Consider the following 25,940-nt stretch of genomic DNA (forward strand, 5'->3'; position numbering starts at 1 on the left):
TAAAGAGCTGAACTGCACAATATTCAATCCCTTTCTGAAAGCTACAAAACATGGTAAACAGCTGAACTGCACAATATTCAACCCCTTTCTGAAAGCTACACCACCTCATAAAGAGCTGAAATGCACAATATTCAACCCCTTTCTGGAAACTACACCATGTGGTAAACAGCTCAATTGTACAATATTCAACCCCTTTCTGGAAACTACACCATGTGGTAAACAGCTCAATTGTACAATATTCAACCCCTTTCTGGAAACTACACCATGTGGTAAACAGCTCAATTGTACAATATTCAACCCCTTTCTGGAAACTACACCACGTGGTAAACAGCTCAATTGTACAATATTCAACCCCTTTCTGGAAACTACACCATGTGGTAAACAGCTCAATTGTACAATATTCAACCCCTTTCTGGAAACTACACCACGTGGTAAACAGCTCAATTGTACAATATTCAACCCCTTTCTGGAAACTACACCATGTGGTAAACAGCTCAATTGTACAATATTCAACCCCTTTCTGGAAACTACACCATGTGGTAAACAGCTCAATTGTACAATATTCAACCCCTTTCTGGAAACTACACCATGTGGTAAACAGCTCAATTGTACAATATTCAACCCCTTTCTGGAAGCTACACCATGTAATTAATACAGTGATAAACTGACTGTATGGTAGTAATAAGACAAAGACCTATCAGTTATAAAAGTTAGGAATTTTATTTCTGGAATCTTATTTGAAAAGTGTTATATATGGTAATAACCTACAATCAACCTATCATTCACAACAGAAACAAAAAACCATCATCATTATTACATGATTAACAAACTCAATATATTTAAATAAACAAAAATTCTTTATGTATTGCATCATACAAACTGGTTCATCCTTGGAACATGACATGAGCAAGTGGCTGAGGCAAACAGAGGCACTTTATATGGCCTGGAGCTACAGCACACAATGAACTACAAACAGCCTTCTGCAAATACTTCCTAAATTCACACAAAATTATCAGTATACAAGTAAATATCCTTCATTCTTTCTCTGACAAACAACAATGTATGCATATTTTTTTAGATCTTAAAACAGGAATTACACACTTGGCAGAAACATGTATAAATATATAGCTTTTGGGTAGGATAACATTCACAGAGCATGGAGTAAACAATGAAATGGAAATAACCATGAGAGAGTGAGAGAGTGAGTGAGTGAGTGAGATGGGTTTAACGTCGCTTTTAACAGTATTCCAGTTATATCATGGCGTGTCAGCTTAATGTGGGAGGAAAGCCCAAAATGATGCGGGTCTCAGACGTTTACCACTTCAGTGAGACCCACAAGCACGGGTATGGTGCTGACAAACCTAGAAACATAATCGTGGTGAACTGTGACTTGAACCCACAATCATAGGTTTCTGGTGTGCCCAGGGGACGCAACTCTGCACAGTATATCATGGCGCCTTAGAGGACAGGGCCACCCATTCCCCCAAATTACCATTAGACTAACAAATAGTATTAAATTAATAAAGAAGTGAATTCAGTATCAATAGCGCTTATGTATGTAAAAACGTAAAAAACTGGTGTGCATACTATGTAAATCCACAATGCAAAAAACATAGAAGACAATTCTTATAAATGAATACACCACCAATAATAAATTTACAGACTTCTTTCTTATTTAATCATTTACACAAAAAACTGTCCACAGTATGAAAGGAGTGACATCATTCAGCACAATAATGCATCACAAGCCCCTCCCATTCTATTATCAGCCAATCACAAAATCGTAGTCTGCTTTTGGGCGTGGCATGTTTTCTTTGGTTTATGGAAACAAAATGAAAGAAATGCCAATCAAATGCAATGCTTGCAATGTACATCTCCATGACAATATATTACCTTCTACCATGTTAGTTATTGCATGAATAGCAAGAGTGTACAGAAGCAAAATAAAGTTAACATGCGGCTCCACATCTTTAGATCTAACAGGCCAAACTTGGGGCAGTATAAGATCCAGAGATTAAAATTAGGAGACTAACGAGATCGGGTGGTCAGACTGATGTCTACCAGAGGATCGTCTGATCCAGACTCGATTATTTACAAACCGCTATTAAATAGCTGGAATGTTGCGGAGTGTGGTGTTAAACAACAAACAAAACAAAATAAATATATCAATCATTCTTTCCTTGACAAAAATCAATGTACTGTAAATCATGAAGTTAATGTCACCAGCTTAATGTGAGTACCCTTCAAAAGTAAATCAGCAAACAATAACATTAAGGTTGTAGACATGGAATTCAATCATATAGTGTGGGATGATATGATGTTATCTCACAACTTAACTTAACTGCTTTACATGTGATAAAACTTTCAGGAACTCAAAAACAGGAAATTTCAGACAACGTATATTCAAAAGAGATAGCCCAGGTCACTGACGAAGCTTGTGTTGTTAAAACAGTTTGCAAAATCCTTTAGCGGCTGCTGTTACTGTACAGGACCCTGTTTCACAAAGCCATCTTAGTGCTACGATAGTCGTAAGTCTGTGTTAAAGTATGGGAGTTACTATCGCCTTATACATGTTATAGCTAAGATCGCTTTGTGGAACAGGGCCCTCGACATTATCACTATGTAAGATTATTTGACAAGGTTACCAAGAACAAAGATGCTGTCCTACCTGGTTTGCGACAGTCATAACTGTTTGATCAACATGTGTAAACAATTTGACCACACTTGACAATGAACATGGTAAGAAGCACTGTCTTAATCTAGCGCCAATTACATTGTTTATTATGAGATTTGTTATTATGTATTTTGCATTAAAGTAAGGCTCGCATTAATTTCATGACTTACAGTATATTTTACCTTTCACACTTTGCTTAAACACTTTGGGTTTAGGATAACACTCATAAATCCATCGAAGGGAAATAAGAATGAGTAATAGTATTCAATTAACATATAACAAGCATAAAATACTCATATTCCCCGCCAATATGACATGACTGGTTGTGTGCAAGGCATCATCCCTCCAGAAACGAGCACTACCACCACTTTCAGTCTAAGTCCAAGTCGTGACTATGGAAACTTAAAAAGAATCTTTTTAAAAAATCCCAAACTATCAAAAGGCACCAGTTCACCACAAGACCTATCTATGTGACAAGTTTGGTTAAGATATCCCTCATGTTTTTTTAGTTCGGCTCCAGAAACAAAACATCATGAATGGATGGACAGCTACCATTCCTATATCCCCCTTCCACTTCGTAACGGGGGATAATAATAAATCAGAAAGCTGTAACTTGTTATTAGAAAGTAGCAAGACGTAGGGAGACACATGGATCCACATACACTTCAGATCTCACAGCCAAAACTTGAAATATATGTGCAGACCATGGCAGGAGTTTCATATACTGGCACACAGAAAAACACACAATCAAAATTTGAAGCATCAGACAAGCTGTGTTTTTCTGCTTAAGTCTATATCGAAACAAATCAAATGAGACTTGAACCCCAACGATGACATTGTGTTGATTATCTCATGCCCAAATGCTCTGAGCAAATTCGAGTGATTTTTGTGGCCATTTTGCAAAATATTACAAAAAATCAAATATGCAATTTTAGTGTGTCAGTATACTACTTAGGATCTAAAAGCTTAAACTTGGAATCTCCTATTGGGAGGACAGTGGCAGGAATTAGATACATATGGATTCACATCTACTTGATATCTAAAAGTCAAAACTTGGAGCCTCTGGGCAGACAGTGGCAGGGCCTAGATACATATGGATTCACATCTACTTCAGATCTAAGAGTAAAAACTTGGAGCCTCTGTGCTTACAGTGGCAGGGCCTGGATACATATGGATTCACATTTACATGAGATCTATAAGTCAAAACTTGGAACCTCTGTGCATATAGTGGCAGGACCTGGATACATAATGGAATAACGTCTACTTCAGATCCAATAGCCAAAACTTGGAACCTCTGGGCAGACAGTGGCAGGACCTAGATACATATGGATTCACACCTACTTGAGATCTAAGAGTCAAAACTTGGAGCCTCTGTGCAGACAGTGGCAGGACCTAGATACATATGGATTCACATTTACATGAGATCTAAAAGTCAAAACTTGGAACCTCTGGGCATATAGTGGCAGGACCTGGATACATGTGGATTCAAATCTACTTGAGATCTAATAGCCAAAACTTGGAACCTCTGTGCAGACAGCGGCATGGACTAGACACATATGGATTCCTGTCTACTTGAGATCTAAGAGTCAAAACTTGGAGCCTCTGGGCAGACAGTGGCAGAACCTAGATACATATGGATTCACGTCTGCTTCAGATCTAAAAGTCAAAACTTGGAACCTCTGGGCATATAGTGGCAGGACGTAGATACATATGGATTCACATCTACATGAGATCTAAAAGTCAAAACTTGGAACCTCTGGGCAGACAGTGGCAGGACCTAGATACATATGGAATAACGTCTACTTGAGATCTAAGAGTCAAAACTTGGAGCCTCTGTGCATATAGTGGCAGGACCTAGATACATATGGAATAACGTCTACTTCAGATCTAAGAGCCAAAACTTGGAACCTCTAGGCAGACAGTGGCAGGATCTAGATACATATGGATTCACATTTACATGAGATCTAAAAGTCAAAACTTGGAACCTCTGGGCAGACAGTGGCAGGGCCAAAATACAGGCAGATTCACGCCTACTTCAGATCTAATAGCCAAAACTTGGTATCCCCTAGTGGGCAAACAGTGGCAGGAATCACATGTGGATCCACATCTACTTCAGATCTAACAAAAAGAAGCTGAATCTCTCATACATCATTCAACACAGTCTTATCTTACAGAACATACAAAAGCAGGTTGGATATATATCTGAATTGAAGAGCTTTACGGTAGAAAGTTTGTGTTAAATCTTTCTTATCAAACATTCAAAGAGATACATTGCCCATGCACCCTTATCTCCAACTCATCCATCTCCAACGGCAACAGGGGCGGTCGGGTAGCCTTGTGGTTAAAGAATTCGCTCGTCATGCCAAAGACCCGGGTTCGATTCCCGACATGGGTACAATGTGGGAAGCCGACTTCTGGTGTCCTCCGCCGTGATATTGCTGGAATATTGCTAAAAGCAGCGTAAAACCATACCCACTCACTCACTCACTCACTCACACCAACTGCAACAACTAGACAACTTCAGACCACTGCTTAAGGAGATCAGCAAAAGTTCCGTAACTTTTGGTGGAGTGAGCTGGGCTTTATGCCACTTTTAATAGTATTCCAGTTATATCATGGCATTTCAGCTTAATGTGGGAGGAAAGCCCGAAGTGATACAGGTTTTAGATGTTTACCACTTCGGTGAAACTTACGAGCACGGGTATGGTGCTGACAAACCTAGAAACATCATAGGGCAGAACCAAGACTCAACCCCATCATCATTCGTATCCAAGGGACACAACTCTGCACAGTGAATTGCAGCACCTAAGACAACTGGGCCACCTGTGCCCCTCTGTTATTGGAAGTATCCACCTAGCGGTTTCTTTAGCAGACCTTCTGCTTGTCACAACCAACTTACGATTCTAACTGACACAAAGCAATAGATGGAAAATATCATGTTGAAGAAATCTTTGCATGGAATTATTCAAAACATGTCTTCTTGAAAATATAATACACATAGCTATCATCTATTATTTGAAAAATATATACATTCTGGAATATGTTTAGAAAACTACGTATGCATAAATAAGTTCGATTTCACACATGAGATTTTGATATTATGAACTATGCACTATGCACCAGTGACACTTGTGAAAACCTGAGTTCCTCTCACACACAAATAACAAGAAACATGAAGAGACTATCAAATCTTCTCATATGTTGATTCAGTCTTGAATCCTCGGAGAGTGAAATAAATTCCATCCTGCAAAATAGAGAAAACAGTGGATGAGTTGGTTTAATGCCACCTTGGCAGTCAAATTGGGGGAACTGGGGGAAAAATCATTACTTTGTTCAAAATTTGGATTGTTTCTGAAAGGTCTTATTTCCCTAAATACTGAGGTAATTTTAAAATGTAATACTAACCATGAATGCTCTTCTCCTATATTGGTTAGGTTATTAGTGAAATACAAGTTACCACTACAAAGCCATAACATTTGTTGTGAGTGAGTGAGTTTGGTTTAACGCCGCCTTTAACAGTTTACCAGTTATATCTCGGCTTGTCAGCTTAATGTGGGAGGAAAGCCTGAAGTGATGCAGGTCTCAGACGTTTACCACTTTGGTGAAACCTATGATTGTGGGTTCGAACCCCGGTTCGGCCCGATTATGTTTCTAGGTTTGTCAGCACCATACCGGTGCTAGTGGGTTTCACCAAAGTGGTAAACGTCTAAGACCTGCATCACTTTGGGCTTTACTCCCACATTAAGCTGACACGCCGTGATATTACTGGAATACTGTCAAAAAAGGCGTTAAACCCAACTCACTCACTCACTCACTCCACCATAGACAGCGTACTCAGACACCATACTCATCGTAACAAGCACCCAGGGGAACTTATCATTGCTTATCAAAACCATGCACAAGTTAAAGTTGTTTTCAAAGATGGAGCTTTGGTAGTCAAGAAACATATTTCAAACATCAAACGTTTTGATAAAATGCCCCTTCTACACTGCTGTTTCATGTACAAAAAAATCTGTAATATCCACAAGAAAACATGTCTGTCATGCATATTTTCAGTCGTAGTAGAGGGTGCTTACAAAGATTAATACAGGTAGGTAAGGGGATGCTTATTGGGGCTGAGCTTAATATGGTATTTGTAATTGGGTTGCTTTACACTGATAGGCCTTGATAGATATGATACTTGATACATAAAAAGACTTGTCACACTCAGATTCCAAATTCTATCATCATAACAACAATCTTTCAAATATCACAACAATAACAGTACTTTTTCAAATCAAATAGTGAGTGAGCTAATGCATCAGGCAGCAATATGCCAGTAATATCACAGCAGACTGTTTGTAGGTCTTCACAGACATACCTGTGATTGAAAGCACAAACAAAGATTCAACGTCTTTTGATAGGATGGCAACGGGGATCCAACCACTGACCTGCTCTCCCAACAGACGCTCTGTCCACTATACCATGGAGGCAACAATATTGGATATTGGATGGACAGGCTCCCTGATTTTATCGATCAGGTTTCACTGTACGCAGACCAATAAACTTCAGGGAGATACCTGGAATATAGGCTACTTATATACTACAAGCTCTGTCCAAGAAGTTCAGTCTTACCCGTATCAAGGAAGGTATAGCAGTCCAGAAATCATAATTCGGAACCAACTCTAATCCCTCTGCTTTTCGGATAAACCTCAGGAACAAGATTCCTGCTATCAAATACGCCACCAGAAGCACAAAGAATCTGCAAAATGAAAAAAGTAAATTTCATTATTGACCTTGACCTTGCTGCCCTATTGCCACAACCAGCAACTAACAGCACAGGATGATTTGTTTGTTGTTTATCACAACACTCAGCAATATCGCACTCAGACCGCTTAGTGAGAAACATACCAAATATGAGTCTGTAAGCGACTGATTCTCTAACACAGCACTTTTGCAAAAGATATGTTTGATTTTTCTGGTATATCTTGTAGGTATATTTTATTGATTATGTCTGGATATTCAAATTTGCTTTGCTAATTTGGCATATTTGTGATTCATTTGTATTCCCTATTTCAATTTTTTTCATTTCTTCCTTGTATTCTAAATACCAAGTTCAAAGCCACTGCCAAGAAGTGCATTTATCTTTTTTACCCTGGCTCCTCAAGATTGTATCCACATTAGTATCATATAACCAGTAGAGGACGTAACGTGTACGCGAGACGGCTCTCCCGTCTCGCGTACAAGTGACCCCCCAAGAGGGGTCACTCGTATGCGTGACGGCCTGTCAGTGGACCATGGATTTCCGCATGTTGCACAAAAATGTCTCTACAAGCGTTATTTGTGAAAATAATACAACAAAATTAGGTACAGTTATTGATCATTCTACTAGTTATCGAATGACATGAAAAAAATGTCATAAGAAAAATAATAAACGGTCAAATTGGGAGAAAAATGTGGAAAAATCGAGCAAAATGTTCTGTTTTTGACAGCGATTTTCTCCTATGTACATATTTTTCAGAAAATAACACATAGTATTTTCTAAAAGCGTATTCATCGTAGAGTTACAAAATATATAAATTATCTCACATATCTGAAAACACATGTTATATTTGGGATAACACTTTCTTTGTAATGTACAGATTCCCGTACTTTTTGGCAGGGATCCGGAAACCGGTCTGGGCGCCGAACTTGTCAGAATGTGACTGATTTGAAATAGTGCAAACAGGACATATTAAATTTGCCAACATGACATTTTCGGAAAAGTAGAAGCAAGACATCACAACCCGATATTGTAACAAAGGATACAAAATAAAGAGCTGCCACCAGACTGACATGTGTTTTATGTTGTTGATTGGTGTATACTGATTTGCAAAGGATCTGCTATCGGTCAACATCAATCATCACAGGTAAGTGGCACTGACTGGAGTCGTAGCCCAAGGATTACTTTAAATGAGTACCGTATTTGACGTAATAAGCGCCTCGCTCTAATAAGCACTCACGGCGATATTTGCTAATATATTGGCTAGTGAACAATCCAAATTAGCAATTGATCAATGTACACATGACTTATTTATTCGTGTATAATACGCACTCATGAATTATATGTCTCCTAATTATGGGCAACTAAATTCTGGAAAAATATATCTGTCATATTTAAACATTTCAGGCTGTCAGCATAAACTACAAAATTAAAGGTCTTTCAACTCTGTTTTTTCTCTCACCAAAATAACATTCTAATAAGTTCCCCCTATTTCTAGTTTTGAGAGCGCCCTGGGTGCTTATTTTGTCATATACAGTAAATTTTGTGTGAGTGAAGCCTGTCAACTGGGTGAAGCTTCTCAACACTTAGCAATAAATACCTTGAATCATGCGAGGTAAGAGTAACGATTTTACAGATTTCGTCATATTTGTTTACCTGTTAATATCTGTCGTAAACATCGCTTAGAGAAGATCAAAATAACAATAACATTCATACACACTATGTTTGTTAGCGCCAATATTATAGTAGTTGTAATTGAGTGAGTGAGTATGGTTTTACGCCGCTTTTAGCAATATTCCAGCAATAACACGGCGGGGGACACCAGAAATGGGCTTCACACATTGTACCCATGTCGGGAATCGAACCCGGGTCTTCGGTGTGACGAGCGAACGCTTTAACCACTAGGCCACCCGACCGCCCCTCATAGTAGTTGTAATCCTACCATTAATCTTGAATGTAAAAAAAAGGAGAAAAAATGGATATTTGTCTGGTAACGTCACATGACAAAGAAGAAAGTTAATCTCATAACTAAGTGTTACCTCGCATATCGATGTTACATTATCATATCATGAATGTCATGTGTACTGCCCATGACCAGTGTAGAATGTAAAAGGGGATTTTCGGAACAAAACCTCATTAAGACGCGACTGAGATGTAGGTTATTGACGGAGACACTGGACAGACTCATGGGTATATCGCTTTATGGGCAATAATTGATGGACTTTGACCCAACAACAATACTGCGACGCTGGAAGGCTAGATGCAGCCAAAAGTTATACAGTGGAAACCGTTAGCCAAGATAGCCAAACCTACATTCTGATAGGTTGAAATTGCATAGATTTGATCTATGTGTCCTTGAATTGTTATTAAATTGTTTATATATCATGTATATATGTTATGAAAAGTGACACTTGAGTTTATTCTTTTTATTCACTCATGAATATCAAGCACCTCAGATATGAGGTGGGCGTGGCCAAAATGCAAATGTCCAAATGATAAAAAAATATTTCTGGATCCTTGCTTTTGGGGTTGAGACCCATCCGGGAGTCTAACCCACACTCCCTGCGCGAGGCACCTAAGCACTAGGACAAAAAGTCAGCGATCTAAGGCTTAAAAAAAATAAAAGAATTGGTTCTCAGGCAATGTTTTTTTAACATAAAGTGTTGGCGGCCGGTTAGTCTGTCATAAGACCCTGATACAAATATATATCAAATATAGCCCATGCAAGTCTATGATGTTTGGCAAGTCTAGATCACTGCAGTATCTGAAAATGAAGAGAGTCACTGGGCTCCTTTTTTTTATATTTTTATTAAGATAACTGAACAACTGTTTTTTTTATGTACATTATGTTCATTTCAAAGACTAGATTTTAGTCTAGCGGCCAGTGTCTAAGTCTTTTTTGTTCAAACTAGTGTGTAAGCAAAAAAACAATTGTTTACATTTAACCTGGGCAAGGCCCTTACTACATTAATGTATTCCTTGATGAGTAAATTACTGGAATACAATATTTGACTATCGTTGGATTTGGAATATTTAAGGATTTTTAAAAAAATGGAAATTAACGTGTGGCTTACTTTATGATGCGGGCGGTGCCTGAGAACCAAGAATATTTTTTTAGCCTAATCCACTCAGGCACCTGGCCATACTTACAAAATAACAAGTATTGATCCAGTACTCAGGCCCGACTGACTCCCAGGGATGCACACAGATTCTGTGTTCAACGTAAATTTCTGAAACAATACAAAACAGGTATTACATTTTACTGGAGAACACAAAAGAACATGGGATCTTGGCTCTACAATTGTCACAAGTCTATGTTAAAAAATGGTACAATTGTCTAATTTTAGCCCTACGATTATCGTAAGTTTATGTTAAAATAAGGGAGTTACAACTGTCTTAGCACTACAATTGTCGTAAGTGTATGTTAAAGTATCAGACTTTTGATAATCTCAGCCCTAAAATTGTCATAAGTCTATGTTGAGTATGGCAGCTACAATCATCTTAGTGCTAAGATCGTTCTGTGGAATGGGGCCCTGGCTTAAGTTAACTTACTTGGATTTGAAGACATATTAAGCTTCTTAAGTCAGACGACATCAAAGTTACAATATTTTCTACAGTAGAACTAAAAGCATTGTATTTTCTTGTGAATTGTATGCACTTAGGAATATGCACACACCAAATTTGGAATATATTTTTAAGAAAAATGGCTATTTCTTTTATTGAATGTGTTAATAACTTCATTGTATCGCTTTTAATGACATCATAAAATCCCAATGTTGAGAACAAAAAAACAAACTAAAATGATGAGCTCCTGGGTTTGGAAAAGAGTCAGTGTGGGAGAAAGTCACCTGTTAGTGTCCTAAAGGATGCAAACCCTTGTATAGGGATAATATTAATTATCATACCTCCATTATGAGATATCATTGGTTCAAGTGATCTGTATACATCTTCCTGAGGCAAGAGAGCTAACTGACTTTAAAAGTCCAGTTTCCACCCTTGCCGAACTGGGCTGGAATTCCTGAGCTCGATCGTAGCGCCACCAGTGGCTATTACGAGTTATAGCCACTCAATGCCTCTCCTATATGGACCAATCAGATTCCAACTCTCGTATCACAGCATTTGCTTCAAACAGAATGGTGGCACCCAACTCAAGATTGACCATCAAGACCTATTTTGTGATAAAACTGTTCTTGCTTCGCGAAGTACATAAAATCACGTGAGCACCTTGATTAAAAACATAAAAGATTTGGAAAATATCTGTTGACAACGAGTTTGCGATGCACATGTTTTGCAAATTCTGCAATCGACCAAACTCTGCATGACAGTTTATGAACTGGATTTCGATTTCGGTTCGCGATTTTGATTGGACTATGCATAGACTCGTTAGTCCAGCCAAAATGTAACTCCATAATCCCTGCCTAGTTCGGCAAGGGTGGAAACTGGACTTTTATAGTCAGTTAACTCCCTTGCCTCGGGAAAATGTATAAAATACGATGTATCCCGCCTTGGAGGGAAATACATTTTTCAGCGGGAGAATAAATCCCTTGTACTCCGGCACCGGCTCGTGGTATAACACCTGACACGGGATGCATAAAACCACATGCACCCTCGTGATGCTGCTACAACTGTTTATAAATACATGCCAAATTGTCTTCATTCATGAAGCTTATATTCAACCAAGGAAAGCATATTTCTCCTTGTTTAATCCCTGGACTTGTAGTGAGTGATTGAGATACAACTCTATCCAGTCCCTGCCGTATTCCGTGGTCTCGGAATATTTCGCAGAAATACCGACTCGGTGAATATCTGCCATAGAATTCATCAAATACACTGCAAAAGTTTAACGTGTGAGTCTAAAGCTGGTTTTAAATTGTATTTGTAATAATTATTTCCGTTTTGAAGTGAAGTTGACTTTTGTATTTGTGTTACTGAAAGTGCTTGTCTGCATGCTTACACTAGTGAATTTCCAGATTACTGTAAAACAGGAAATTAATGCGAGCAGAATATTAATGCGAAAAATGCGAGTGACCGAAGGTCGTATTAATTTTATGCGCATTAATCAAGGAAACAATCAACAAACGAAATAAATCACTTCAGTATTACTTACTAGTATTACATCAAAAACAATTATATCAGATTATTACAAGTTGATAGCAGCCACTGACATCAATCAGTCACAAAGGTAATAGATAAATAAATTACTAGACAAAATAACAAAGTCACCTACACAAAGTGAAGTTGAGTAGTGGTCAGTTCACATCCTGTCAGGCAGCCCAGATTGGCGCCAGCCACGAATTATCCCATCAGTGTCCTTTACAAGCTTGTCAAGAGCAGACACGAGGCAACGCGCATGAATGGGTTTCATGACACTAATTACTTATATACTAGTGACAATCTTGTTGTTTTATTTAAGAATATCCTATCAGCATAATCCCCTTATTTGATACACTGATCTGTTTTCTACTTCTTTTCATCAAAGAGCCAAACGTATATACTAGTACCAACAGACTGTCAACTAAAACAATACAATGATAGCTGCAAGGAAACCATTCTCACGCTTGGCCATCAATAGTAGCAAGGAAACCATTCTCACGCTTGGCCATCAAACATACGGGCAATCAGCTTAAATAATATTAAAATAAGGAAGGAACCTCACACTGAAAAAACAGTGAGTGTGAGTGACACACCTAGAAAGAATCAGGGTAAACGGGGGTTTGTACCAATCATAGGTCTCTGACTAGCCTTATAAAGGACACAACTGTGCAAAGAATTATTATGTTACCTCAGACAACTGGGCCACTCGTGCCCCCATTCATGAATGTGAGTGAATATGGTTTTACGCCACTTTAAGTAATATTCAAGCAATATCACGGCGGGGAACACCAGAAATGGGCTCCACACATTGTACCCATGTCGGGAATCGAACCCGGGTCTTTGATGAGCAAACACTTTAACCACCCGACCGCCCCATTAATGACATGAGGTGAACAATGTCTGTTTGCAGCAAAGATCACCAGCAAGGTAATCACACAGTTACTCCTGTAATGATGATGGATACTTACATAATTCAGTTTGGGATCTTCTCCATTAAAGATCAGTTGATTTGTACCTTCCATGCAAACTAACTTCACTTTTGAAATTCTGGAAAAAAGCAGCATATTGAAACATCACAAACATATACTACTTCAAAGGAAGTCAAAGAACACCTGATCTTTTTATTCTACTATAGTTTTTCTGTGATGGTTGGTGAGCATTGTAACACATAGCCTTCAAATTGCGGGTGTTCGAAACACATTATTTAAGGTATCATAAGGACGAGTAGATTTTTGCCAATTTTTAAGGAATTTGCTATATGTTATCATAATAAGGACTAGTGGACTAAAACTGTTAGCTTCTACCCAAGTGAACCCAATGGAACAGGGTAAACGGAAGTTGAAACCGCATTAGACAGAATGTGGTGAAGTAAGCAAGCTGTTGCACTCACAGATTTGCCAAAATGAATGTAAACAACTTTTTTAAAATAAAAATGACCAAAACTCATCAAGTGATTACAAAACAATGAACACTCTTTTTTACCATCCGTACTGAACAATGTAAGTTAATCTTTTCGACAGTACGAATTTGTTGATCTGCTATTTCCGTTAACGTCAACATGGTCAAGGTGTGTGCTTGTGGAGAAAATAATGACATTTATAGGAGCCAGAAAATGAGATGGAGCCATTGATTACCCCAAGCTTTAACTGAATGAGCAATACCGTGAAGGTGTTATCGCAATGGATAAATTTTGTGATAATGGTAAAGCTCTCTGTGTGTGAGCATGTGCATGTGCATGGTTTTTTTAAAGATGCAATCAGCAATATTCTGGAGGCCGGTCCAAACTAACAATCCAATGTCCGATATTACGAGAAACGATACACACTGACCAGTTACAATGACATGCTATCCACCACCAAAACTATTAAGTAGCATCAATTAACATGTAAAATCCATGCAGTTTTCTAACCTGATGATCCCGCCCTCTGCATGTTGATAGCTCAAGGTCAAGGTGCCAAGGTCAGGGTCACCACTAAAGGTTGCTGTATTGTCATCTGCAGTTACATAGTACACTCCACCTTGTTGTTGAATAACCTTGAAGTCAAGATAGAAAAAGTAGTAAAACAGTGCTAAGGTCAACACTTAAAGTTGGCACAGTAAAATCCCGATATTGCATAACCTAAGCCATGGTCGAACAAGCATGAAATACTCATATCCCCTACGAAAAATTGACGTATCCGATTGTGTGCAAGGCAAGAAATATTGTACGTTTTTCAAGATCTGCTCCGAAAACAAGCACTACTGCCAAAGTCGAAAATATATTTTTTTTAAATCTCAAACTATCAAAGGGCACCAGTTCACCACTAGACCAATCTATGTGCAAAGTTTGATTAAGATATCTCTCATGTTTTTTTAGTTCTGTTCTGGAAACAAAACATGATGGATTGACAGACGGAAGGATGGGTGGACAGCACCCATTTCTATACCCCCCCCTTCAACTTCGTTGTGAGGGACAATAAAGTATTCATACCAGTAAACCAGAGACACAGAAGAACATCTTTTATTGATTATAAAAGTTATAAAACACTATCATAAGATTTCATATTATTCGATCAATAATTTTCAAAACATCATTTCAAGATTTCTGATACATACACTTTGCCAAGCATTCACGTAACTTCTAGCTACTTTATCTGTGCAAAGCAGGTGAGGTGAAATGGGGATTTATGTTGCGTTACTTATATAGCGAGTATAGGTGCACAGTACTACCGGGGTAACAGCCCGAAACATCCCCCTGGCCAGTTCTTCTCTGGAGAAGGTTGGCCTGGACAGCTGTTTCCCATCCCTGGCCAGACTAAATGCCATAAATTAATGTATCGGTCCATTTAAGAAACATAATAAAACAAGGCTCAAACTGAGCATGGCTCATTAAAAAACCCGACTTCGACACCAACATATTTCTAAGTTCAAAACATGAAAAGCCACACTTGTGGATTGTAGCCATGACAATGACTGATTTGGCCACTGGCAGACTGAATGAGTGCACCTTTTCCCAGATTCCCACATCTCTTGGTCTTAATTCCATCCAGTAATTGTTTCTAAAGTGCAAACATTATGAACATGCTCCTTTTATAGTCTGGATTTTTGGAAGATAGTCCACCATGGCATCCTCGGCATCTCAGAACACTGATGCCATGACCTCTAGATCTAGATCTCCAGCTCATTGGACAGTCTTTGGCTCTTTGATGGCTTTGGTAACAAATTCTTCGAAGCTACCACTGTTTTGATTCTTGTTAAAACTAAACATCTAAAAGCTGATCTCAACCCAATTGCCGCCCAAACATCCAAAACTCCATATCCTATTTTACATTTAAACAGTCCAAAAATGATAATTACTAATTAACACTCAAACAGGCAACTGGAAACAATAAAACCTTTTCACTCATTCAATATTAAAGGCAAAATACAAACTTGATGCTAACTTACCACACCAGTTACACCTCCCTCTGTAAAATCTTTACATGGATTGTAGAAGTATTTGTCCGAGCCTGCACCAGGAATGGTGAATCTGAAAGGAAGGAAACCTGATAAGTTCTGGGTCTGTTCACAAAACGATCTCAGGTTTACAATTGTCGTAGCGCTATAACCGTTTTGTGGCACAAGGCCTGATAAGTCCTGGTGATCACTAACAGCTAGGCAGTGGATGGCTATACAGATTGGCAGTGGATGTCTACTGGCATGATAAGAACAAGCAAACACAAGCATGAAATACTCAAATCCCCAGCCAATATGACATGTCTGGTTGTGTGCAAGGCATATAAGCCTTCCGGAAAGGAGCACTTCCACCATATCTAGTCGAAGTAAAAGTCGTTGCTATGGAAATATGAAAAATAAATTAATAATTTATCCCCATCATGCCAAAATATCAAAAGGCACCAGTTCACCACTAGACCTATCTATGTGCCAAGTTTGGTTAAGATATCTCTCATGTTTTTTCAGTTCTGCTCAGGAAACAAAACGTGAGGGCAGATGGACAGGTATTCTTATTCCATTCCTGAGATTCTGAGTAACAGAGAGCTGGGGCATATGCTGTCTTAAAGAGCACCTTAACAGTGACAAGGTGAGGTGTGGTGCATTCAAGATAATTGAGATACCATGCCACAGTTTAACATGGATATCCCACATTTCACTTGCTCCGAGTTAGGAGGCTTGTTTAAGCCTTGTAATCTTTGAACATTTTGTGGTATGTCGCTTTCCAGAGATTGAACCACCGACCTTCAGCTCTCCAGGCGAACTCTCTATCACTCTCTAACCACAGAGTCGGTTCACAACAGAGAGTTTGAAATATGTGAGTGTGACATCATAACTTTTGTGTCACAATCAATTTTCGAAATATGCGCCTGCCCATAGACAAGTGGTAGGCAGATCTTGCATCTGGCCAGCTGTTTTAAATTTGTATGGGTCCCTATGGCCTGCAGTAATTTTGTGTGAAATTGATATATTTTTCACAATAAACTGAGTTTTATGAATGAGGGCCTAAAGAATTTAGTCAGGGGCTGCACATTCTAAAGTCTGTGAGTCCTGATGCCAGCGTGGCAATGTTTTATATTTCCAACACTGGTCACAATGTGTGGTGTGATGAACGAGACCTCTGCTACACTCCCTTCAGTAGTGCTCAATAACCAGAAAGTCATCTAGATGTGCGATAACAAATTATGTTATACCTAGACATCATAATGGGGCACACCGCCGCACTGAGGGTTTCAAAGATAATTTTGCAGCGTGAAGGTAAGTAGGGGCCCTATTCCCTTGAAAAGTCCACTTTAGACTGGTGACTTGAGGAATGCATGTTATCTGAGCAGTAAGGTCCACCTTAGTTAGATATGTGTTTGGCTGTATGAGTTTTCACGGCGGCATCACACAGGCTCTTGTATTCACAAGAACACTTGTTGCACAGGAATTCATACTTCTATCCTTGGGACGCCTGGCATCATTTATTTTGTGGATAGCACGCAAAGCATGAGTTATCGTCTTCAGTTCTCACACACCACATAATTGCTGCTATTTCTTCCAGGATCTGTTTTTCCACAAATTCCCTCAAGTCTATTTGTAATTGTCTACCTCTACTGGAGCAAGATCCCTCCCATCGACCTTATCGGAGACAATATAGAACCCCTCTCAGACACCAGATAGAATAGTAGTAGTAGTAGTAGTAGTAATAGTAGTAGTAGTAGTAGTAGCTGCTGTTTTGAAATGCTACACTCAGCATTATTCTATCTATATGGCGTAGGTCTGTAAATAATCGAGTCTGGACCAGACAATCCAGTGACTGACATCATGAGCATGGAACCATGCAACTGGGACATGATGACAAGCATCAACCAAGTCAGCGAGCCTGCTATCATCCCAAGCGATGCCCAAACATCATAAGTTAAATTAAAACTGGGACCACCCTTATCTATACAAGATTCTGTTTGAGTAATGCTAGTAATACCAAAGGCAGTTTGTGAGTCAATAACTCCCATCAAAGTACCAGTAGTGGTAGCCACCCGCCTTTTCCCGCCCTACTTTAGAATGATAGTTTCTTCTACTCTGTCTGAGTGTGTGAGTGAGTGAGTGAGTATGGTTTTAGGCCGCTTTTAGCAATATCCATGAGCATCAGTCCACACATTTGGGATACAATGACATGCATCATCCAAGTGAGCGAGTCTGACCATCCGATTCCATTAGTCGCCACTTACGACAAGCACAGTCACCTTTTAAGACAAGCATGGGTTGCTGAAGACCTGTTCTACCCTGGATCTTCACGGACCTGTTTCAAATTACCACAATGCACACTATGTACATACAAGGGGTGTTCATGAAAGATTTCCCCTAAACCACTTAGGGTTATCATATTTGGTTGAAATTTCACATGTGTAATGATACATGTATCTATTGGTAATGTCTGAATTTGCAGCATCGAACTACTAATCTTACCACTTTTACAGGTGTTATGATCGAGTAGGGTGTGACAATGGAGCCAGTAGAATACCGAGCAGTGATTAGGTTTATATATTTTTAAAAGGTTGCACACCAAACGAAACTTTCGTTGAAATGAAAGCAATTTATGGAGAAGATGACCCATCATATGACGTTGTTAAACACTGGCATCGCCAGTTCAAGTGTGGTCGGACATCTGTGGAAACAGCTTCCATTCCTGGTTGCCCCCATTCAGTCATTGATGAGGACACTATCCATCAAGTGGAGACCGCCATTTGGGCAGACCGACTAATAAATGTTCGCCAGTTAGCACAAGATGTCAAGATCAGTGTAGGGTCTGTGGAAAAAATCATCCATGACAATTTGAACATGCATAAGGTGTCTGCACGATGGATTCCCAGGTTGCTCACACCTTTCCAAAAGCAGGAACGAGTCAATTGCTCAAAGGATCTTTTGGACAAGTTCCAAAAAAAACAGGCAAAACATTTTTGACAGACTTATCACACAGGATGAAACATGGGTCCATCACTATGATCCTGAAACTAAAGTTCAGTCGATGCAATGGAAGCATGTGGAGTCCCCCACCCACAAAGAAGGCACGTGTCCAACCCTCTGCAGGCAAGGTCATGCTCACGGTGTTTTGGGACCAGCACGGAGTAGTGATGATGGATTTCTTGGCAAAGGGTACCACAATTACAATAGCTTATAATACTTCACTGCTGCGGAAATTGCGGGGCGCTATCAAGCTTAAGAGGCACTGCATGCTGACCAAGGGTGTCTGTCTCCTGCAAGACAATGCTCCAGTACACAACTCTCATGTTGCCCAGACAGAAGCGCAGTCCTGTGGCTATGAAATCCTTCCACATCCTCCTAACTCTCCTGACCTTGCACCATCTGACTTCCATCTCTTTCCAACAATGAAGTCATTTTTGAAGGGAAAACGTTTCACAGATGATGAAACACTGATTTCTGAAGTCAAGTCCTGGTTTGAGGCGCAAAATGAGGGTTTTTACAAGCGAGGTCTCCATAGTTGCATAAAACAATGGGAGAAGTGTGTAACTCTTGGTGGTTCCTATGTGGAGAAAGACTAATACCAATGCCAAGTTTCATTCCACTAGGTCCATCGGAAATGGGTCAGGGGAAATCTTTAATGAACACCCATCGTATAACAACATTATTAGTAAGTGAACCATCAATTAGAAACTAACATTCTTATATATAAGCATTGAAACATATATATGCAGATTAAAGGTAAAAGAGAAATTATGGAGTATGGTGACAAGTTTGGTGAGAGAATATATTTCATGTTTCCTAGTTTTCATGTTCTAATTTGGAAGGTGTTAAACCACAATGTGTACTGTAACACATCTTAAATAATTAATGTCTAATTTGTTTTAAACACTAATCAAACACTAACATATATGATAACAATGTAATTATGTATTTGACATTTTTTCTAGATAAGTGACAATTTGAAGCACGCCGAATATTTTAGGATGCAATTGCAATTTAAAGCAATATATCTGTAATATTGCTAGAGTGAGTATGATTTTACGCCGCTTTTAGCAATATTCAAGCAATATCACTGCGGGGGACACCAGAAATGGGCTTCACACATTGTGCCCATGTCGGGAATCGAACCTGGGTCTTTGGAGTGACGAGCGAACGCTTTAACCACTAGGCTACCCGACCTCCCCAGAAACAACTGGAAAGGAAACTTGAAAGACATGATAGCAAGGTGAACTATTTGAAGGAAGAAAAAAGTAAACAGCGAAAAACTATTCATGACTTGGTGAAAGAAGTTAAAGAGCGAGTGAGTTTGATTTTACACCGCTTTTAGCAATATTCCAGCAGCAATATCACAGCGGGGGACACCAGGAATACGCTTCACACATTGTACCCATGTCAGGAATTGAACACAGGTCTTCGGTGTGACAAGCAAACGCTTTAACCACTAGGCTACAGAACCGTCCCGAAAAGAAGTAAAAGAACTGAGTACTTTCAATTCACAAAATGTCAATATCGCACTAGGAAACAAAATCAGAATCTACTACAAATGCTACAGAGGGAAATTAACACTATGGACATGGACCTGTTCCCCGTGGAGATAATGAAAGACTACAGAAGGAATGTTCTGATAGGAAGAAATCATCAGGATATTTTGAAACTTTTGCTTTGGGATGACAGCAAAATTAACCTATTTAATACAAATAGGTGGCGTTTCAGTGATGAGACAATCAAATGTGTATTTGATTTGAAATCTGAAAATGTTGCTAGTGGGAGTGTGGGACCTGTTATTAAAAGTGTATCTAATTGGTCCATAGGAGAGGCTTAGAAGGGTCATAACTGGTAATAGCCACTGGTGGCGCTACAATCGAGCCCAGTAATTCCAGCCTAGTTCAGCAAGGGTGGAACCTGGACTTTTAAAGTCAGTTAACTCTCATGCCTCGGGAAGATGGGAAATGGCAAACAAGTCATCCAAAACAACTCTTGATACTTTCAAGGAAATTCTAGCCGACATCTCGGATACTGACAAACGTGAGGAAAATAGTGATGTGCTATCTCCAGCTTATTTGGAATTGATAAACATTCTGAACCTGATGTCAGATCGTGCAGCTACAAATCTTGCTTTCATAGATCTTCTGGAAAAGTACAGGACAGACATATTTAGGGAAATTCTTGGATTTTGGGATCACTTGTCCACAGAAGAGCAGGCTGCAACTTCTAAAGTCAATTCTTTCTTTTGTAGACTACATTTACTGGTGAACTTTGCTGACTGTGTAGCAGAAGTCTTGCGGAAATTTGAAAGTGGGATTTTGAAGAAAAAATCGAACAATTTTGTGATGAGGCACAAACTATCAATTTATTGAGAATGTGTTCGAACTTCTTTGTGTGCGGTGTTGATGAAAATAATGGATGCTATGGCCAATTTTCAGTGTGGAAGCAGTTACAGGGTGACTTTTCGTTGTTGCAGAGATTGCCTTTTATCACAGAAACAAGATAAAGGAGTTCTTTACCAAGTCAGCCCAGTAATTCCAGCCTAGTTCGGCAGGGGTGGAAACTGGACTTTTAAAGTCAGTTAACTCTCTTTTCAGTGTGGATGCAGTTACAGGATGACTTCAAAGTAAGATTCCCACAGTTCAGAGGTAACAGGTTCAACATTGTTTTCGTTGTTGCAGAGATTGCCCTTTGTCATAGAAACAAGATAAATGAGTTCTTTACCAATTCAACCCTGCTTCAAACAGACTAGAAAAGGAACTGCTTCAAGCATTACAAAACTCAGTGTTTGTGACAGTTAGCATGTGTATGGTGAGTTGAGTTGTGTTTAATGCCAGTATTCCAGTCATGTCACGGGTTTGTGACAGGGATCAAAGTTCTTGGCTTATTCCCAAAGACAGTTACTTCATCCCCGTGGCGTTTGATTGAAGAGAACAAACATGTCCTGGACATGAATAGCCACTATTTTGTCCTCCGGCAGTACTTCGAGAGGATGTCTACAGATCCCTCTGGTTTTCCGTCAGGTGAGTATTTGAAGAGGGACGATGTTTTCGACAGCCTTGTCCAAACAGATGATGATGATGATGATGATGAAGCATTTCTCTTAGCAGTTTCGACTATGTCTGACACACTGGCTACCTTCACAGCTTTTCATGCTTTGCTGAAAAAGGCCATGATAGAACAATTTCCAGGTGGAACATACTTTGAAGATGTTGATCTATTAAGGAATTCAACTGCATCAGTGAGTCCACAAAACAGATTACCTGAATTTGTCTTTGGTGTTCTGGACTATCTCATGTGTCACCGTCCCAATGCAACAGCCTTGGCTAATGAGGCTTTTCTGATGTACTCTCACAATAAGACACATGATTGGCTAGAGGCAAAGTCACCCGGGGAAGTGATACAGCTCATTGAGACTGCTAGGAAAATGGCTCCGTCAATAACAAAGAAATTCCAGGATAGATGTAGGGCAGTTAAGGAACAACGCTTAGCAATGAGGAAAAGACGTGAAGAAGCAGACAGAGCTGCGAAGAGAAGACTTCATGGAAAGGAAAAGGTGACATCTGACATTATCTACTTTGGACTGTGACAAACGACAACAACTGTTGATGCTAACGTGGAGGAACTTGGCACCGAAGCTAACAAGAGACAAGCTCTTGAATACCAGATAAAGTTCAAGAAACAAGTCCTTGGACAGACACCAGGATTCCCAAATCTGGAATATTACCACAAAAGTTGGCAATTCCTACCAGAAATTGTCTGTTGAAGAACTGAAGCAGAAGAATCTTTCATGCTTGATATCAGGAGCCTTGGATGTGTCCGGATCTCAAGATGAGACGTCCACTGAAGCTGTGCCTCTGTTGATTGGCAAAAGGGTGGGACACACATTTGATGAAGGCACATGCAAGGGAGGGAACTGTGTTAGGTGTTGTGCCTGGTTACAACATGTGGTACAACATTATTTAGGATGAGGATGTTTCTGAGGAGGGTGAAACCAGGACTGAACCAGTAGAGTATACATACAAACTGAAGGAGGATTATATCCAGGGTAACGTCCGCATTCTGGTTGTGAGCAAGGAGAGTGAACAGTGCAATTTAATCACGGACGGCTGTTTGTAGTATTCTTCAACTGCAGTTTTTCAAATTCTCCTCATGCTCAAGGAGAGATGTTACTTTGTTCTTTTCTTGTTATGAATGTTTTACACTAATATTTGTTGATTTAAAAAAAAAATATAGTTGCATTCATTTGTGTTTGTATTTATCGATTTCATTACATTGAGGAGCAATCAATTCTTTCAAAGGATGGGATGGCTGGAGTGTATTTGATGCCTTTTTTGAAAGTATCAGCAAGCTATTGAAAACATCTTTTTCATTCTTTAGTTTCTAAGCTATTAATGTAAAGTAATATTGCCTCCAAAGCTCTTTGAGAATGGTTAATATATCTGTCAGCTATACTACACACAGACTTTTCTTTTGTATCATTTCAGGCTGTCAGCATAAACCACGAAATTTACAATCTTTTCACTCAGTTTTTTTCTCACCAAAATTATATTTAAATCAAAGCCCCCTATTTCTAATTTTGAGAGCGCCCTGGGCGCTTATTACGTCGAATACAATATTGATGTTTATTGTATGCTATTGCTAATGTGCGTGACTAAAAACACATCACTAACTCAACTAACACATTGTTACATATTGTGTTGGTTTTGAATCTTGATTAGTTTTATCCTATTTACTGCAGTGACCATCTTCTTCAACAGTTCTCCATCCATTATTTCTTTTCACATTTTAAAATACTGAAAATTGAAATAATTACTTGCAAGTGAAGACAATGTATGAAACATTAGAAGAACATAATTAAGTTGTTGTTTTACATATGTTTATAGGTAGACTTTTGTTTTGTAGGAACCTCAAGCTGCCCAATGGGTATTTTTCATTTTCCATGTTTTTAATCGCAGAATACTTGTTGTTTTTAAATGCTTTGGCTAAAACTTTCGAAAAATCACCAGTAGTCAGAGGGATGGTGTAAATCCTACTTGGGTACCATGCAGGGAGCAGATGTACCGCAAGTCCCCATGGTCCCTAGTATGGTGGCCTAACTTTGGTTGCTGGTGATTACTGGCCAATTTTTATAATGTATTGTGCCAAATAGTCACATTTTTATGGTTACTTACTAGTTTTATATCTATAGCTGTGATACTCTAGTTCTTTCACTGTCCTTCGTCGACAGAATTTATAATTTAAAATTATGCATTATTACTCTACAACTAGAATTAGGCACGATATGCTTGAAATATTGCCGATGTGACTATAAATCTAAACTCACTCACTGCCCAAGGGGAGGATTGAAGGTCCCTGAATATGAATCATATAAGCAAGATGTTCTGCTCAGATACATCTGTAACTTCCTTCTAATATTTCAATAAAACAAACAGAACTATTTTCATGATTTTTGTTGAACATATTTTTTCTATATCAATGGTTCCACATACCTAAATACTAGGGCTGGGATTGGTAACTCGGGTACCCGGGTCGGGTGGGTACTGAGTAGGACCCGGGTACCCACAGGTCTACCTGGACCCGTGTTTAGTCATGTGATATATTGTTTAATGAAAAAAATTATCTAGGACTCTTCTGATCACTAATGTTCGCATTTCTTTCAGACTATGCACCCATTCCTTCTAACTTTTCATATAGGTCTTCAGCAACCCATGCTTGTCGTAAAAGGCGACTATGCTTGTCGTAAAAGGCGACTAACGGGATCCGGTGGTCAGGCTCGCTGACTTGGTTGATACAATCGATGCTCATGATATCAATCACTGGATTGTCTGGTCCAGACTCGATTATTTACAGACCGCCGTCATATAGCTGGAATTTTGCTGAGTGCAGCGTTAAACAACCAACCAATTTTTCATATGGTTAAGTAAAGTCGAACTTCAGTCAACTTCAGTTTATGCATGACCAGATTGTTTAGGCCCAATACATGTATCTAAATACGTTTTGCCAGGACGTTTTGAGACATCTCTTGAGACCTACAGTGGGTATTCGGGTAGGGTCGTGTAAGAGATTGGGGGAGGGGGGGAGGGGGTATCCTGGACTCGTGCCAGCCCTACTAAATACAGACCTTTGACCACGATACGGTAATCGTTGGTCCACGTTCAATGACCAGTTACAGGAGTTTTAATATACAACGTATAATCTGAATACCTCACAGAATGGTTTAAGGAACCTATACATAAATACACTTCGTCAACTGATGTAGCCCACTGTAAATTAAGGGTGTCGTTGTTTTATATGTACTTAATCTAATCTCGGCTAAATGGTTTCCGTGAAACGGCAGATATTCGTCTGCAAACTGAAGTCACAGGTCTCGTGACGAGTTGTTTCAGACACGTGATCGCGTGTCCCACTTTCTTACCTTGGTCCAGTGTTTGCTGATAACGGGTGCAGGTTGATGGTCCGTGTTGATGTCTTGCATGTACAGGTGTCAACCTTGACACACTCATCAGCTGCAGATAATACTGACAATATACATAACACGAAATAAGAATGAAATATCATTCGCAAGACTCGATCCACAATCACCGGTTCCATTTTCTATGTTTACGTCTCAGCAGTGAATATCACACTGGCTCTTGATTGGCTGAAATATAGGACCTTATTTCACAATTGATTTTACCTTCACCTGCATGATTCAGAGCAAGCATTTTATACTGTGTATATTTCACAGTGTAATGTCCACACGCTATATATCTGCGCTTATCAGTGCATGCCTTTTGTTCTGTCAACATTCATGGCGAATACTGCATTTGATAGGATTGTATATTTGAACAACTGAATATATATGACACATAATTGTCTTTTATGTTTTAATATCCAATTTGTGACATCTAAAAACGTAAATGCTTTTCGATATCTCAATTCGGATTAGATCTATATCGACTTTGTGATAGGTCAATAATTCTTTTTTGTGATATCTTAAAATAATGGAGAATTTAAGATATCAGTATA

The 25,940-nt window shown here is 39.1% G+C and overlaps 1 protein-coding gene across 1 annotated transcript; it reads right to left on the bottom strand.

The window, feature by feature from the left end:
• Window positions 1-1,192: 1,192 nt before the first annotated feature.
• Window positions 1,193-25,531, bottom strand: LOC139464950 (cation-dependent mannose-6-phosphate receptor-like). Its single transcript, XM_071246580.1, has 7 exons — window positions 25,348-25,531; window positions 15,936-16,017; window positions 14,419-14,543; window positions 13,478-13,556; window positions 10,566-10,645; window positions 7,289-7,415; window positions 1,193-5,918 (listed from the first exon to the last, which is right to left on the bottom strand). Exons 1-7 carry the CDS (start codon window positions 25,521-25,523, stop codon window positions 5,859-5,861), a joined length of 729 nt encoding a protein of 242 aa, XP_071102681.1. The 5' UTR covers window positions 25,524-25,531; the 3' UTR covers window positions 1,193-5,858.
• Between the last annotated feature and the right edge of the window lie 409 nt (window positions 25,532-25,940).

Source organism: Haliotis cracherodii, unplaced genomic scaffold (assembly GCF_022045235.1).
Source record: "Haliotis cracherodii isolate W230 unplaced genomic scaffold, xgHalCrac1.p SCAF_17, whole genome shotgun sequence".
In the NCBI taxonomy this organism is placed as follows: Eukaryota; Metazoa; Mollusca; class Gastropoda; order Lepetellida; family Haliotidae; genus Haliotis; species Haliotis cracherodii.

What these genes read in the sequence shown, in the direction of transcription:
- LOC139464950 (XM_071246580.1), bottom strand. Translation starts at nt 25,523, where the DNA reads ATGGAACCGGTGATTGTGGATCGAGTCTTGCGAATGATATTTCATTCT. An exon ending in GGATCAATACTTGTTATTTT is followed by an intron (nt 7,416 to 10,565) that starts GTAAGTATGGCC and finishes TTCATTTTGCAG; the next exon opens with ATTCTTTGTGCTTCTGGTGG. An exon ending in CTATACCTTCCTTGATACGG is followed by an intron (nt 5,919 to 7,288) that starts GTAAGACTGAAC and finishes TCTATTTTGCAG; the next exon opens with GATGGAATTTATTTCACTCT.